Source organism: Impatiens glandulifera, chromosome 2 (assembly GCF_907164915.1).
Source record: "Impatiens glandulifera chromosome 2, dImpGla2.1, whole genome shotgun sequence".
Taxonomy (NCBI): domain Eukaryota; kingdom Viridiplantae; phylum Streptophyta; class Magnoliopsida; order Ericales; family Balsaminaceae; genus Impatiens; species Impatiens glandulifera.
In genome coordinates, this window is record NC_061863.1 from 64,068,690 (window position 1) to 64,086,750 (window position 18,061).

An 18,061-nucleotide genomic window follows, 5' to 3' on the forward strand; every position below is an offset into this window, starting at 1 on the left:
GTGTAAAAAGTATTTTCAAATGGGTAACATATATATTATAAGGTTTGTTAATACAAATAAGAAAACGTTTATTTGCGCGTTTTTGAGGCGCGGCATAGCTTTATAATAATAGGTAGCAGAAAACAATTAGTACAATATTCTGAAAATAATAATGATAATAATAATCTCTTATTTATGCATGAAACCCATTTATTATCTTAATTAGGCCGGATCCTTGGATCCATCGACAGCAATCATCTTCTTTATGACATTCCACGGCATATCTTCCGCCTCCGCCAGCTTCAACCCACTTAGACTCGCCAGGAAATCTAACTCCACCGCCTCTTCAGTCGCCGCCGCCGCCGCCGCCTCATTGTTACCACCGGTCTGTTTTCCGATCCCATACATGCATGACTGGAACTGGAGGAAGTTGCTGAGTTCCGGTACTTCAGGTTCCGGCTCAGATTCAGGCTCGGGTTCAGGTCGGAGCTCATCTGAACTGTGAGCAAAGAAACAGACTATTCGAGTACAAAACTTACCCGCATTACAGACCCTAGTCCGATACTTGGCAGGATGGAGCCAGTATTCGAATACGCCGTGAGCATGTGGGCATAACTGGCCTTGAGGGCATTCACTGGAAAGCCTGAAATGCGGGCATGCAACCGCATCGTAGTTGTGGTAACGTGGATCCCGGCGGCAGGCTTTCTCTCCCCGGTGGGCAAATGGGCAGAGCGTCCAGTCGTGGCTCCTCGTCTTCGGACATTTATTGATCTTGAATCCGAACATCCTGAATTCATCCGACGCATATACGGCGTCCTGTAACAAGTAATTTGAGATTTCATACAAATCATTAGCAGAATGCCCAGAACTCATCATTATATATAGAATAGTGGTCTCTAGCTCGATAATAATTAGAATAATGGTTAAGAATTAATGATCATTAAACTGAAATGTGAGTTATCTAATTATCATAACCCATTGAGGGTTTTGGATTAGATCCTCAAGAAATTATCAGCCATTGTTAGAAGCTCTATAGGCTGTAATAAGAGAAAGAGAGAGAGAAGAAGGAGGTGAGGCAAGGAAGAAGAAGGTTTTATTGGACATTTTATAGGACTTAATTGAAAATATTTTATTAGTTTTGAAATTAAATATATATTATAAATTTATTGTTTTTGTTTTTATATGCATGTATATAAGTTGTGGGGTAACCCAGAAAAACGGTAAAAAAAATTTAATTTTAATATTTTTAATTTTTAATTTTTTTTTTTGTTAAAGATTAAATATTTTGTAGTTGCATTGCATGCATCTCACACGTGTTCATGTAAAATGGAGGGCAGTCTTGCTGCGCCTGTGAGGCTGTGACCAACTGTTGATTTCTATCTGCCCTTGCTTAAATGTTCAACTGTCTTTTTCTTCTTTTTCTTTTTCTTTTCTTATTCTATTATTTTTTTATTCTTTATAATTCAAACATTAATAATATTATTTAATTTTAAAATAAGTCACCTCTTTCTTTTTCTTTTTTAGGTGGAGTAAGACCTGTTTGTTTGGCTTTTCTAATCTTATTTTTATTTCATTATTTTACTTTTAACATGTCAAAATGATGTTGCATTTTTGGAATGGAATATTATGGGAATTTTTAAGTCTAAATGCGAAAGAGCTCATATTTATGTCTACTTTTCGTTTATGGACATCGAATGTAAGCAAATATTTATTAAATTTTAAAATTATGGATATTTGTTGTTGCGATATTTGTCGTAAGTGAAAGATTGGTTACGCCACTTTTTTTGAAATATGCTATTTCGAATTTGAGACACTCTGTATGAGGGAGTAGACCTCCCAAAAACTCTCATAAAATCTCGCGATTTAGATAACATATCGTATCTGATAATAAAAAAGATAGTAATTCGTCACGTATGTAAAACTTCTTAATATTTGATTCAATAGATATCTTTGTAGATTTTGTAAGATGGGTCTAACATTTTTTTTTTTTTTAACTTGTTTTGGTTGTATGATATTTTTATATTATATCGATTTAATGAATTTACTTAAAAATATATATAAGTTTATATAAAAAGAAAAGGTGTCTTGCTTTTAGGGCAATTAATTGAACGTTTCATTTTTGTATAAGAGCAGGTGAAATCAAAACAAACTTGTCCCATTTTTACATGGTGACCTTAGCACGTGTGGATAAATTACACAATGTAATCTTGAAATCTTCTCTTTAGAAAAATTAATCAAGTTTTTCAAATGTCTTAAAAGAATTTATCAATAAGTATACATAATTGTAATAGTAGAAATAAACTAAATATATAACATTCAAAAAATATTAATATTAAATAAAAGACAAAACAATTAACAAAATAAGATATAAAATTAGTAAGTCGTGAAGTTTATAATTAATGTAAATATTGGTGAAGTTTATAATTAATGTAAATATTGGTTACTGTCGTGAGTTCTTTCACTTATGTTACTTAAAAAATAAAGTTGTGACCGACAAAGATTAAATAGACAAGAAGCGATGATCCGGATGCTATCTACGTAAGCAAGGCACATTAGTAATTTTAGTTATATTACTTGCTTGAATATACTAGCTTTATACCTTTCAAACTAACTTCATTCAATACACAACTAACTAAAGCCATATTTTAAGATGGAAATTTGACTTTGGAGTGGGAAAGCAGTTTAATACTTGTTCTAGGATGTAACTTTCCTTATTAAGGTCCATCTGTTTGGTTTTCGGTAGAGGACATGCACATCTAGTATCGTGTATCGGTCTTTGGCTTATATGCCAGATCACACAGAGCCCGGGCCATAGGGTAAGCTCAGCAATCCTCCCTATTAAGGCAGCCTCAACATGATTTTTACTATACTTAATACTGTAACATGATTAACCCAATCATCATAGTCGCCTTGATCGCGGGTCTTCCAATGACCGTGATTTCTTATATATCTCATTCAAAGAATTTAGAAACTATGTTTTAAGCTAAGTCATATAGGCATTGAAAATATATTTTTGTGGATATGCTAGACAGATGTAAGCAGATAATTATGTCTTTCTTTCTAAAATTGAACATAAGGAAGAGTTCTTACCACCACCACCACTTAAATAGTTGATAATCTGAACAAAAGAGTAAGTTTCAAGAGACCAGAAAAAATCTCATTATTAGATTAGCAAGGGTGGTTCTTGACACCTTTAACAAAATCCAAATATATCATCACCACCATCCTAGCTCTTCTTCTCAGGATCCTCCGCATCTTTTTTCTGAATCTTTTCAAATATTAGGTTACAATCGTTAATGTTCCGTCCACCAATCAGCCCGTGCTTCCATAGCTTTATCAAAAATAATCTCCAGCACCTGCACAACCAATTCATTAACGAAGCCATATACAGATCCACATGTTCGAACCGATTCAAAAATTACTGGCATTTAGTTTCTCACGTGGATCCAAATTCAGATCCAAAAATTAAAAGAGTTTCCAAATGGGAAGTAAGTGAAACAATTGGGTATGAGTTTTCAAGATTGAAGCAGACAAAAGAGTAAATTTAAACAAATGAAGATGAAAAAGCACAAGCTACCATAGCAGTGATGGCGAATCAACAAGAGCTCGGCCATGCAGTTTTGAAAATGCTACACAAGCCCAAGGCATGTGACCGTCTGCAATTATTCTGCCAATGTGAAAATATAAACATTAGCATCAAAGAAGCCCTTATGGAACAGGTTCAATGCTTCCAATACCAATACCAGAAATATGGCTATGATAAGCAATGTAAAAGGATTACCGCTGTTTCCTCGCAAATGTGTTCCACATTAACATCATTTCTTTTTCGTCTTTGGTAACGTCCACAAACTCATTAAGCCTCTGCAACAATAAAGTGTAAATTTGTTGGAAAATAAAGATTTTACTTATGCAAATATGTTAAATACACAATCACTTTATCATATTACTAAAGTTGAAACTTATGTTCTCATTTTAAATATCTCCAGCAATTCTTTGTTTATTTGTCTAATCTGATATACAATCTTTCCAAACCCAACGGGGTAGCTCAAGTGATAAGAGTCTTGTCCCAAAGCATAAACCTTGATTCACCACATGAAATATTGTATAAAAAAACTGATTAAAAGCTTTGATTATGTGCACCTCCAGAAAATTATGTGATTCACAGTTTTAATTATTTGTACAATCAAACACAATACACATTTATGATTACCACGTATAAATTGAACGAAAGCAAAGGAATCACAAATCTATCCAGGAATAAGATGGTGAAACAAATGAACAGTGAGAATCTGCTATCCCTTCAATTTTTCAAAGCTAGGACAGCTAAGAAATCCCAAGAAATGAATCAAACAAACATACCCTTCGATCTTCAATATCCACAACATCATTGTCAACCTCATCTTCACTGTCACGATCTGCCAAAACTTCTTCCAATGCCATAGGCTGCAATTAGAAGATTACACTTTAGACAACAATTAGAGATATAACAATTTAATGCCAAGATCTTTATCCACAAAGCAGCTTTGTTCAGGAAAATATCATTATAGCCTTCATCACTGTTAAGATTTGGCCATCATTTAAGCATTGATCTGCTAATCAATATGCCATATTTCAAGTTCTTAAACTAAATAGTATCTAGGTCAGATTTGTGCTTGGAGCTCGTTTATGGTTTAATGAACCATCAAAGAAGTAGGTACAAATAAGAAAATTGAAGCAGAACTATATTGTTTAAATAATGATCTGCTAATTCAATAGGCCATATTTCAAGTTCTTAAACTGCATAGTATCTATGTCGGATTTGTGCTTGTAGCTCGTTTATGGTTTAATGAACTATCAAAAAAGTGGGTGCAAAAATGAGTAAATTGAAGCAGAACTTCAATATTAAAATATGCTAACAATGTAGTTAGAAAACCCGTGGAAGAACACTTGTAATTTTACAATTTTTTAGGAAAACTACTAAAACAAATATAATCCTTTCAGAAACAATTTTAATTCATGCACAAGCAACACATATTGTACTCACGTACAAAAAGCTAGATAATTGATAGAGATTGTGAAGATTAGACAAAGGCATCTCACCTGTGCACTTTGGGAGTGGATGAATGGGCGTTTCTCCAACAAGGCACGACTGAAACGAAGAATTAAATAAAGAACTAAATTCAGATCATGGAGAAGGAGAAGAATCCACTAAAAATTTTAAATGAGTTTATAGAAAACATCAAATATTAAGGCAGTTATAAATGCAAGGCTTTAAGGAACAAACATTTCAACAAATGCAAAATTGGATTTCAATATATAGAAGGTAAAGCAACTGATAAGGCAATCAAATGAATAGACCTAGATCTATCACACTCTTTCAGATACAAAATAATACTTCACAAATCACTCAGCTACTGCAGTTGTGTTTTACAGATAAAGTAATCCAATTTCCCTTTACAAATTTTGAAACTCTTTAGCCACAAGAAAAATAGGGTTGTACCTAAATAATAAGCTCAACTGTGATGTGAAATATGCATGGTGACAAGGGATACAGAGATTATAGGGGGTTAACCTAAATAATCTTATCCAAAGTTACTTGAGAATAGCGATTAGATGCCTATTTTTGAAGTAACCTTGGGTAAGATATGAATTGAACCCCTTATGCTTATCTACTAGCTTAGATAATTACAGAATATATCAAATAATATTAAACTAAAGATCCGGAAATTAAAGCATATAATATTTTACCAACTCTGTCTAAATTCAAAGAATAATTGGAATATGAACATACTTCCTTGGGTCAGAACGCGCAATGGATAACTTTTTCTTCTTCGCAAGCTGTGGCAAGGTAGTAGGTTCGAGATTGTTTCCAGCTATCGATTGGATACCTTCAGGATCGGCATGTGATTGTGATTGAGCAATACCCTTTGACATTCCAGTGACATCAGAAATGGGTATATCACGATCCAAGAACTCTGCGATACCTAAAAATGAGAATATGTCAATTACTCTCATAAAGATATAAGTCCACGCATTAAGATCTTTCCCTATCATTCATGGAGATACAGAAGATATAGCTTCTAGGGTTCCTTTCCAGAGAAGGTAGCCTTTGAATTTGTTAAGAATAGAAATTCTTCTAAAATGGATCTGAGTTGTATAAACCTCTGAAGAAAATAAATTATTTACCAAGTCACTGATAAACCATTGTTTACACAATCATAGTAAATATATTTTTCTGGACAGTTTTACAACAAGAACAGAACTTTTAGAAAAATTTACTTGAATGTGTGTACATACCATCAGCCTTGTCCTGAACTTCGTTAACTGCAGATGGGTAGTCAGAATCTATGATCAGTGGATGAACATGCTTCGAATTCTGCAGAAGATTGATTGCTTTTCTACGCTTTAGTAGCTTTGAACTTCACAGAGATCATTCAGAAGGATCAAATTCTCAGTCAAGTCAAAATTATATTAGCACTTAGGTCATAAATTATACACGAAGAAAATGACTATACAAACTCACCAAAAGAAAAAGGCCTGTTGCTGAGGATCGACACAATCGGCAGCAGCGACCTAAATGAAGTACATTACAAAGAAATTAGTAAGATCATCTAGTTATAATCACATGTAGATCCATCATCCACTAAAAGAAGCATCATTAAACAAAATTTAAGTGGAGTATACAAAACTTCTCACAGAATGATATTCTGCAAAAGAAATGAGAAACAAACTAAAAAACATGTGCATTACAAACAAGAACAATATATATATATATATATATATATATATATATATATATATATATATATATATATATATATATATATATATATTATAACACTTTGATATAATTTTAAACAGCTTAGTGGAATAGTTTGAATCTTTTTTTATATGAAGCTCATCTTAATAGTTTGAATCATAATTGTATTACTGATGCTGATAAATTCTATGGTTAGAATCCCTATAGCCCCTATAACAGAAAAAAAAATTCTATAATTTTTCAAGATGGAAGTAGAATCTCACCTCAGATTGCTCAACCTCAGTTTTTACAGATACATTCACAGCTTGAATCTCACCTTTGACCTATAAGATGAAGGAAGTTTGTAGTTTGCTCTCCAAAGGATAAAAGATTAAATTAAATCAAGACATTTACTAACCCAAAACTCAAAGTTGAATAGATCATGAGATGAGGATAAATGGTATCTCAAACCCTGTTAATAAACTACAAGCATTAGCCAAACTAACTTAAGATTGTGTTTATCTCAGCAGCATCAGTATAATACTTGAAAACAAAAATATGAGAACTATAGGAGCTTGTTCGATGTGGGGTTAGTTGGATTTATTCCCATATCACATCATATATCCCTTCAACAATCAAATCACTCAATTCATCAATCAAAATACCAAATTATCCATACTTATAAAATACAAAATGTTATTTAGTAATTTAAGCAAAATAATTCATTTTTTCATCAAACAAGATTTGAATTCTTAATTCCAAATTTTATTCAAATAACTCCAAATCAAATGACTTCTATAGTGCAACAGTATCTTAATAAAAAAGTCTCTTTTTCCGGGTTTTCAAATTACACTAGGATGTTTTGTGCTATAAACAAGAAAAACTAAGATTTAAAACACAATCTCTGTTTTTTCTTTTGTAAATTAATTTGGAAACTATTGGATATTTTCTTTTTAAAATGGTCACGAAGGACAGAGCCCACGACCTTGTGGTCACAAACTATCGGAATATTAGATATATGATACTCCTAAAATTATGAGATTAAATTGGTATCAGATAGGGTGTAATAAAAGATAAATTTATATGATTGGATTTGAATAAAGTGCTACAATGTTAGGATATCCATAATAGATTATTTATATATAAATATATTCTCAATAATACAATTAAAGTTTATAATAGTAAATGGTATCATAATTCACAACATTAGGTTAAGACTTAAGGGTTAGACTTGAGGGAGAGTGTTGAATATTAGATATTATACTCCTAAAATAAAAGGATTAGGTTGATTCACATATAGTATGTGATTAGATTAAATATAATACTACTATCTTGAGTATCTTATAAATAGATTATCTATATTATGTAAGACATGTTTTCAATAATAAAATTTATCCTTGATTTATTTCTTTATAAAAATAAATATACAAAAGAAAATACTAGGGAAGAGACTATCACATTAAATTTTCTTTCTGAAAAGGTGAAGTAGATAAAATAGACAAGAAGATTTACCTTAAAACTACCACATTTGGCCAAACAGAACGGGCAAGAGGAGTCTTCTACAACTGCATTTTCAGGGAAAACATCAGATACACACCTCAAAGGCAGCTTGAAGTGACAATGTTGGCAGTAATAGAAATTCAAATGATGTATACAAACAAGGATGCTAAGATTATGTAGGATCTTTTTATTTCTCGTTCATTTTCTTCTTCTAACCCCTATTTTTTTTACATTGGATCGTGGTTTTTGGGTAAACAGCATCTCAAAGCGACTGTTCGCATATTGCAACAATTTTATGCAAACTTTAATGTTTTTAATAAAATGTCCTATTAAGAATTTAATATTTATTATTTTGCACTATAACTAATATTAAATAATAAGGAATATGATAAAACATAAATTTAGATTGGGACTGGAATGTTTAATGACTATTCCATCAGAGAAACTATTATTCAATTTATATGGAAGTTTGAAAAATAGGACATTTGAACAACAAGAATACCTTCTGTTCTCTGCAGCTTATTGTTAAGGTACCTGAAGTTGAATACTACATTACCACTTCTCAACCTACAAAAAGAATTACTAAAAAAATTAGAAGTATTTTATTTATTAGAGATCCATGTTAACTAATCGACCTACAAAATGTATTACCCAAAATTAATAGTATTTCATATATTACTCGAGATGAATATCAAAGACCACTTACATCACCGGGCAAACAAGCAATAAATCGAACAATAGAAAGATATATTATGATGATGCAGAACATATAAAGAGGTAGCAACAAGAGAGTTCACAGTAAGGCTTTGGCGATTTTATTTGTAATGTAAAATTTTAACTCACTTCCATATGGAATATCTTCAATCATAAGAAGGGTACTCAGAAAAACTAAACCAACTCAATTAAAAAGAGGGTGAAGCACAAATAAAAAGGTAGCATCAATATTTCTCAGTAAGGAGAAAAAACAATTGAAAATCGTTACCGGATAACACGGTACAATGAAGTATTAAGAGTACTGTCGTATGAGTCATAAGGGGATTTGTCTTTTGCACCAACTTCTTCTGCACAAATAATATCTTCCACTTGCTTTGGAGCAGACTTCATACAATAAAATAAATTGTGATCAACAAAAAAGCACTAGTCAACTCTTAACAAGAAACACATCTTAACAAGAGCTTTGCAGAGACAAATGAAACGGTACAAACCACAGCATCAGAGTTGTTTGAGTCATAAGGGTATTTGTCTTTTGCGCCAACTTCTTCCGCACAAATAATAACTTCAATTTGCTTTGGTGCAGTCTTCATACGATAAAATAAATTGTGATCAACAAAAAAAGTATTAATACACACACAAGAAATACATGTTAACAAGAGCTTTGCAGAGACAAATGAAACGGTACAAACCTCAGCATCAGAGTTGTAAGGGGTCTGAAATGAAATAAATTTGTCCTTGTCTGTGCAACTTAACTGCAAAATATAGAAGAAAAAAAGAAACAAGTCTAGTTTAGACTTTTTTTTAAGTATATTACCTTTCTAAGAGTAAAGAAGATGATGTAAAGTAAGACACTTCAGGTTAACTTATACCTTCATAAATGAAGAGTGCATTTCAATGGAGGTCGTCATCTCCCCCTTCTCCCCTAAACTCAAGTTGGGAGACTTTTCCATGGGTATTTTGCCAAATAGGCAGCATCCTTCAATGTTTGCTGACATGTACATGGAATCAAGTAAGAAGCGGGACATTTTTGGGCAGAGAAAACAAGGAATCACAAGCTCAAGATTAATTCACCCAAAATAAATAATAATAATAATAAAGTAGTATTAAAAACAGTTGATATTAATATAGGCTACATATTGTAATTGGACTTTGATATTGTAATTGGGGGTTCAGAAGGCATTTTTAAGGCTCATATAGGCTAGATCCACTGTCATCCATGCGACATATAATATAGCTAGGATTCATGGAAGGATTCAAAGAGTTGAACATGCCTCCAAAATGTACATCTAACATCCGTTACTCGCGAGAATCAATTTCATGCTTCATATATCTACCTTCTTTACTAAAATGTAACCTGAATAACAACTTACTTGGACAATGTGATGCATCTGTACAATACTTTGTCAGATCAATAGCAGAAACTGATTCTCCTAATTGAGCTGCATTAAAGGGGACAAAAAAAATTATTACAAAGAAGAGAAGAATCATTAGAAGTCCATCATTTGTCACCATATAAGTACAGCATACCAAAGCTGACAAACAGAATAAAAAGAGAACCAGATTTAATCTCCCCCTCCAACTTTTTAATGTCTGGAAAGGTAAACTTTGTTTCAGCTCCAGTTGAAGTAGTTAGGATAACTGCTCGACTAAAGCGATAAACTGCAGAATACTGTATGAACATAATATTAGGATGAAAAACAAAACACTCGTCCCAATCAACAAGCCTTTCATAAGTATTTAGACAGACATTTGTATGAACATAAAATGGATAGTAAACAAAGAAGGATAATGTTTCCAGAAAAGCAGAACGACAAGATGGATTAGCAGAGAACTAGAGAAACATACAGTATCTGTAACTCCAAAGTCAGCAACTGGCTTAGCCAACATTATGCAAATAGGGAAAAGATTTTGATGTTGAAATCCATTGATCAGAGTCCCTGAAACAGAAACTGGTATCTGGACCCTGCAGTTAAAAAAGAAACCAGAAGTGTTGTCAATCTGAAAACTTCAAAACATATAATGTTAAAAATTGTCCCAGATATTATGGAAAAATGTTCTAGTGATGGTCAGTTCATAACTTGGCCTAGAAGGTTTTAGAGAAATATACTGTTGATCAAAACAGGCAAACTTGCATTTAATACTCCAATTACACAGTATGATAAATTATTCTGATTTTTTTCCCAGATAGCAAGATGTCAAATTAAGCAAATTATACAATTTTATGAACCTCGATTTCATGAAGACAATATATAGACGGGCCTTTCTCATAAGGTACAATAACATCGAAATTAGGAAAAACCCAACAAAATCTGCTTGAAAAAGAACAATAAAAGATTATCCATGCAGCGAAGAAGCATATTCTCATTAATTATCTGGAAATCTCAGTAATGCACTTTCCCAGTTTCACCTGGGATTCTCAGACTACGAAACAAAGATCAATCATTTAGTAAGTTACAATCTTGAACTATTCTGGTTGATTAGATTCAGAGGAACAGTACATCTCTCAAGATCTTTTTAGTAGTGAAAGGAAGCAGGGTCTTAAGATATGATTAAGAAGCCTTAAAGTAGCTGTTGAAACAGAAGGACAAGGAGCTATGCTTCTATTCAACAAATTCTTTAGACAAATTGGAAAATTGGTAAGAATGGAAAGCATTACAAGTTGTTGAACGTTCAACATGCAAATATCCATTATGTCAAACTACAGGGCTTTTAAAAGTATGTAAAGCCTATTTAAGTGCATTAAAAACAAAAACATTGAAGGATGATACCTCCTTTTGTTTTTTTCCTGTACTTTGTACCGTAGGCATCTCTGGAGAAATGATGGCTACACAAGGACAGACCATTACTGATTAGGTGGGAAAAATGGAACAATATGTTGCAAGAATGAATATTATAGGGGATAAAAATCTGGATGTCAGAGTAAAAATATTGTAAATCCAAGAACATAGTTTTAATGTAAGAGATACATTGCATGAGCACCTATTAACTAGTATTACATTTCTTATAGCACGTCGTTGAAGAATATTGTAGAGCTCTACAGGCTTGCAATAAAGTTTAAGGCTTTCTTCAGCTGCAATTTCCTCTTCCTCGGACAAATGTAGGATACAACCTTGGCGGCACATTTGATCTGCACTTCTAGAATAGCCGCAATTGCAAACAGAAATGATGTGAGTTAGTGGAAGCTCTTATTTCCAATAACATTACAGAGAAACAGCATATTCACCATATGCGTCATATATAGAAAAGGAATAGGTATTCCATTCTAGCCGTTTTTGATTAATTATCATATCCACATAGACATCCCCCCCCCCCCCCCCCCCCCCAAAAGCTTGTGAAAAAACAAGAATTACAGTTGGTCCAAGAATATGGAAACAAATCCACATGTGCAACACTTTGAACTAGCGACTAGAACAGTAACATGACTAAGGGTGAGAAAGTACATACGTGATTTCACGATCCACGAGAGGTATGCCAGGCATGCTTGTCAGATGATATCAGACGACGCAGCTTTTGGACAATTCTATGTTAGTTTAACAGACCTGCATGAAATGATATCCATTGTTACAAACAAAAATTTAAAGGGAAATAAAATGGACCAAGATACAAACATAACTATTTTAATGTACTTATTGTAAGTGATGCCAATAAGGAAAATTACTAGGGGTATTTCAATAGCTCTCAAAATTCCTTTTTTATAGTAAACATTCCATTCCATTCCATTCCATCCCATACTAAAATACTTTTCACCCCCCAAGGCCTCCATACTAACACTGTTGAAAACTCATTATAGTAAGTACAGGTTCCCATGGAGCCAAAATTGGTCAACGCCAACAAACATCACTTAAAACTTTTGCCAACCCTAAATGGATTCTACTTTTGCAAATTTATATGCACACAACACTGCTGTGAATTATCAGAAAACAAGATTTCTATAAGCTATCATCTCCAACAGGCAACTTCTCAACTAGAAAGTCATCATTCTTCAAGAACGAGAGTAAGGACTAAGGAAAGATGAATCTGAATATTTAGAATCTATGTTGATATGTTAAAACACGCAATACAGTACGTAGATAAAGCTTTCTCCGTGTAGGATAAAAGTTCTGATCAAATCTAGTATCACCTCTATACACTTATAATACAAGTGTCTGTCCACCGATCATATGCGTCTCAGCAGATGAAAATATCAGCTCTATTCAAAGATGATAATGATAAGCATAAACTATAATGAGAGCTGAACTGAATTGAATTGAATTGAAAAACAAAAAATGTTACCAGATTAAGGTTGATACGGCGCAGATATAGGGTGGGGGTGATTTCCTACGGTGGGTGGGTCCGTAAACCTATCTGTAAACAATTGGTAAGTTCTTCTTATACTTGGAAACCTAAGGCATTAGCTGAAACAGCAGCAGCTGATTAGCTCAAGATCAGGGTTTTTTTTCGCGTCAGCATTAAGTAATCGGGCCCCCGTTTCGAAAGTTTAAAGGGCCTCCAATTAATAAAGATGATCCGTCCAACAGGATGGAGTCAGTATTCTTCGAATACGCCGTGCGCATAACTGTCCTTGAGGGCATTAAACCCAAAAGTGCGCGCATGCCATGGCTTCGTAGTTGTGATCCCGGCGGCAGGCTTTCATGCCGCGGTGAGCAAAACGAAAGAGTCTCCAGTGGTGGCTCCTCCTCGTCGTCTTCGGACATTTATTGATCTTGAATCCGATCATCCTGAATTCTTCCGACTCGTTTATAAGGCTCGTGCGTATAACAAGTAATCTGAAACTTCATAAAAATCATTAGCAGAATGCCCAGACAGAGCTCATCTTTACATATAGCGGTCTCTAGCTTGATAATAGAGAATTCAGGTATTGGTTATGAAATGATCATCGGACTGAAATGGGTTATCCAATTATCATATACCATTGACAGCTGAGAGGAGGATTATAATGATCAGCCAGCCATTGCTAGCAGCTCTATAGACTGTAATAGTCTCTCTCTCTATATGTTTTTGTGTGTGCATGTGTGTGAGAGAGAGATATCAAGGAGGGTGAAGCAACAATGGAAGAAGAAAAGAGTTTTATTGGACTTTTATATATATATATGGGCTTTTAGAAAATATTTTATTACTTTTGAATTAAATATATATTTTATAATTTATTTTTCTTTATTTTTTTTTTATGCATGCATAAGTTGGAGTGGGAAATTTAATGAAATCACCCTCTTTCTCTTTTCAAGTAGAGTAAGAGGTGTTTGACTTGTGTCGAAGTATTCTCTAATCTTATTTTTATTTCATTATTTTACTTTTAACATTTCAAAATGATGATACATTTTTTAAATGAAATATTAGAGACAAATTTGGAAAGAGATCATATTTTTAACTTCTTTTGGTGAAGTAAAATAATTCTATTGAATTTCAAAATTATGAATTTTTTTGTAACGGAAAGGATTGTTTACGCAGTTTTTGTGGAATATGTATTTCGAAATTGAGACCGTCTCTATTGGGATAGGTCTCCCCAAAACTCTCCAAGAATCTGGCAATTCAAATTAATGACATATTGAATTTCTAGTAATCTCCTTCATTTGATAGATACTCAAGGAAAAACATAATTTTTTTTTTTTTTTTTTTGCATAAAAATAGAGGAGCAACATCTTATACTTGAATTTGATATTTTTCTATAACTTTTAAATTTAGGTCTAATTTATTCTTTTTTTATTTGTTTTGGTTATATATGTTATAGAATAATATAATATATATTTGTAAGATATTATCACAATATTATAAATTATCACAATATTATAAATTGTGATAATATCAATATTATATTATCTAGTTCCTTATATGTTAATTATTATGTCTATATAATCGACACAATCTTTGTAACAAAAAATAACAATTCAATACAATTTTTCTCTCTTTAGTTTAACATGGTATCAGAGCCTTATTTTTGTTCTCGAGTCAATTAAGTGATAGTCTTCCGCTGTCTCCATCAATGGTTACATTAGTCATTGATGGTGGGCTCTAATCATTTAGTAATAATATTATTTTTTGTCGGTGGCCTTAAGCAACTTATCTAGGGTTTTGGATTTCATTTGAGTGAATTTGTTTTCTAGTTGGATTGAAGATTTTTTTTTGGTAGCGTGGTGGAAATGAGTTTGGTTGTTTTGTTCTTATATGAGGAGGGTAACTTGGACGGATCGAAGGTTGATTTAGTTGAATTAGCTGATTTAAAAGAATGTTGGTTTTATTATTAGTCTTGGAGGAGAGAAAATCGAAAGTGAGTTTTTGAAGATTGGTTTGATTGGTCTTTGTTTGATTGGTTTTGGTTTTGGTTGTTTAGTTGAGTATAGGGAGTTGAATTTGATTTGGTGTTTTCCTATTTTTGTGAAACTTGATTTGATTGGTTTGGTTGTTGTTGAGAATATGGAGTTGAATTTGGTTTGGATTTTCCTTAAGTTTGTAAATTTGGTTTGATTGGTTTTGGTTTGGTTTGATTGTTGTGGGTTTTTTTTTTTATTTCATTTTGGTGTTTTGGAGAAGTTTGGTTTAATTGATTTTGGTTTGGTAGTTAATTTTGGTTGGTCTGAATCGAAAAAGAGCTATTTTTTTGGTGAAAGGTTAATGGATTGGGCAGAAGAGGGAAGAAAAGAAGATTAAGAATGATGCGTAACTTCTTATTGTTCGCGTTTTCATTTTCTGATTGTTAAACTCTCCATGCATTTTGTTGTTGAATCGTGAGTTTGAATATGAATGTTAGAGTATAATATAATATATATTTGTAAGATATTATAACAATATTATAAATTGTGATAATATCAATATTTTATTATTTAGTTTTCTTATATGTCAATTACAATGTCTATATAATCGACATAATCTTTGTAACAAAAAATAATAATTCAATACAATTTTTCTCTTTAGTTTAAGAATACGATGATGTTCGTATATTATGTCAATTTAATGAATTTATTTAAAAATTATAAGTTTATATAAAAAGAGAAGGTGTTTGCTTTTAGGTCAATTAGTTGAAAGATGGAACGTGAAATACAAAGAAACTACCTCGTGACCTTTGGACGTTCTTAAATTAATCTTGTTTGGAGTTCAATTTTTTAAACTAATTTATTTTATTTATTTATTCTCACATTAATTTAATTTATTGATCAAACTTATTTTTTTATAATTAATTATTAAATATATTATAAATTTAATAATTTATATTATATATATATTTAAATTATTATTTTTATGAATTTAATTGTATATTTTAATATATTTAAATTATTATTTTTATAAATTTAATTATTTATATTTTAATATATCAATTTAAATTATTACTTTTATAAATCTGACAAGTTATATTTTAATATATCTGTTATATAGTAAGATTTTAAAAAATATTCAAAATTTATATTATTTTAAAAATTAAATTTAAAATACTTGTAAAACATAAAAAATAAACAAATATATTAGTGATATTATATATTTAATTGTGTTTATGATTATTCATGATAAAATTGGGGTGATATCCGAGCGGAAAACAAATAACATCTCATCTCATTCCATTCTCAATCAAGTACCGGCCAAAACGGGATAAAAAGCAGCCCTAAGATCATCTAAAACCCACAAACTCATTCTCAAACTCAAAATGTAATAAACATCATATCAAACACTAATTCATCTCCAACCCAAAAACTCATTTTCAAACTCAAAAAGAATATTTTTAGAATATTATTTTCTTACACTAACTTTTTAACTTTATTAATATTATCTATATATTTATCTGCTTTATATATTTAACCCTAATCTTTTTTCATTTCTTTAATAAAATAAATTATATATATCAATAATTCATATACAACTAAATAATTCAATAATATATTTAAATAAACAAATATATTATATTAAAATTTAAGTTATAAAATATAACGTAAAAATAAAAAATAAAAAAATAAAATAAAAAAATAAAATTTCAAATATAATACAATTTAATGATTTAATTATGTATTTAAAAAATATTATAACTTTTATCTTAAAATTAAAAATTAAAAAATCAGTGAAGTGTTTCAAATAATTTATATAAACAAGTTTAATATTTAAATTATACTTCATATATTTGAAGGACTTATTTATAAATTTATAAAAAAAATTGTGGAAATGAACAGAAACTACCGCATATATGCGTTTTCTTGTTTAGAAATGGAGGACATTCTTATTTTGCCGCTGCGGTTGCCGGCGTTAGAGCAGAAAATGGGAATACGTTTGCATTTGCTGTTTCCTTGGAGATGTTTACAATTCGAATAAAACCAATGAAGGATTATAATTTATATTCATAAGCAAATAACTAAAATAAATGGTAAAAAAATATTTTCAATTTTATGTGAACTAATATAATATATAATAAACTCAGAGTTGACAGTCAAACAAAAGCTGGATTAGAAAAAATAAATTGTTCAGTAAGCTTTTAAATTTGTCTATTGAGATTAGACTTATTAGAGTAAAATTTGTTTGGAAGGGATAATATAAAATAATAAAAAAAAACAAACAAACTAGACTGCAATAATTAAATTTTTAAAAATAATAATTTAAATATTAATATTAAAAATATATAATCAAATTAAAAATAATAATTTAAATAGATATATTAAAATATAACTAATTAAATTTATACAAATTATAATATAAATTGATATATTAAAATATAAATAATCAAATTTATAAAAAAGTAATAATTTAAATATATATATATATATATATATATATATTTAATAATGAGTTATAAGATTTAAAAAAATTAAGGAAAAAAACTAAATTTAGTTTGAGAATGAATAAAAAAAATTATTATGAGAAATTAAATTTCAAACCAGGTTAATTTGAAAATTGAACCATAAATGAACACATAATGTAATTTAAGTAAGATCTTCTCTCCTTTTTTTCTCAATTAAATTTAATCAAGTTTATTCAAATGCCTTAAAGAATTTATCAATAAATATATATATATATATATGATTATATTACTAGAAATAAACTAAATTTAACATTTACAAAATATTAATACTAAATAAAAGAGAAAACAATAAACAAATACTGAGTTCCTTCTCCTTAACAAATTTGAGTAAATTGAACAATTATTTATGTTACTTAATTCACCTTAGTCTTACCTTT

General features: G+C 30.8%; 2 protein-coding genes across 2 annotated transcripts; both read right to left on the reverse strand.

The window, feature by feature from the left end:
• Positions 1–201: 201 nt before the first annotated feature.
• Positions 202–852, reverse strand: LOC124925201 (zinc finger CCCH domain-containing protein 54-like). The gene has a single exon (XM_047465172.1). The coding sequence runs from the start codon at positions 850–852 to the stop codon at positions 202–204; it is 651 nt and encodes a 216-aa protein (XP_047321128.1).
• A 2,310-nt stretch (positions 853–3,162) lies between these two features.
• Positions 3,163–13,442, reverse strand: LOC124925202 (polycomb group protein EMBRYONIC FLOWER 2-like). Its single transcript, XM_047465173.1, has 22 exons — positions 13,184–13,442; positions 12,356–12,450; positions 11,908–12,046; positions 11,680–11,735; positions 10,757–10,874; positions 10,439–10,580; positions 10,282–10,350; positions 9,781–9,899; positions 9,601–9,663; positions 9,180–9,295; positions 8,700–8,764; positions 8,210–8,262; positions 7,116–7,169; positions 6,982–7,041; positions 6,482–6,531; positions 6,256–6,377; positions 5,750–5,942; positions 5,059–5,107; positions 4,339–4,422; positions 3,761–3,840; positions 3,557–3,646; positions 3,163–3,335 (listed from the first exon to the last, which is right to left on the reverse strand). The coding sequence occupies exons 2-22, from the start codon at positions 12,388–12,390 to the stop codon at positions 3,206–3,208; spliced, it is 1,887 nt and encodes a 628-aa protein (XP_047321129.1). The 5' UTR covers positions 12,391–12,450; positions 13,184–13,442; the 3' UTR covers positions 3,163–3,205.
• Positions 13,443–18,061: the final 4,619 nt, after the last annotated feature.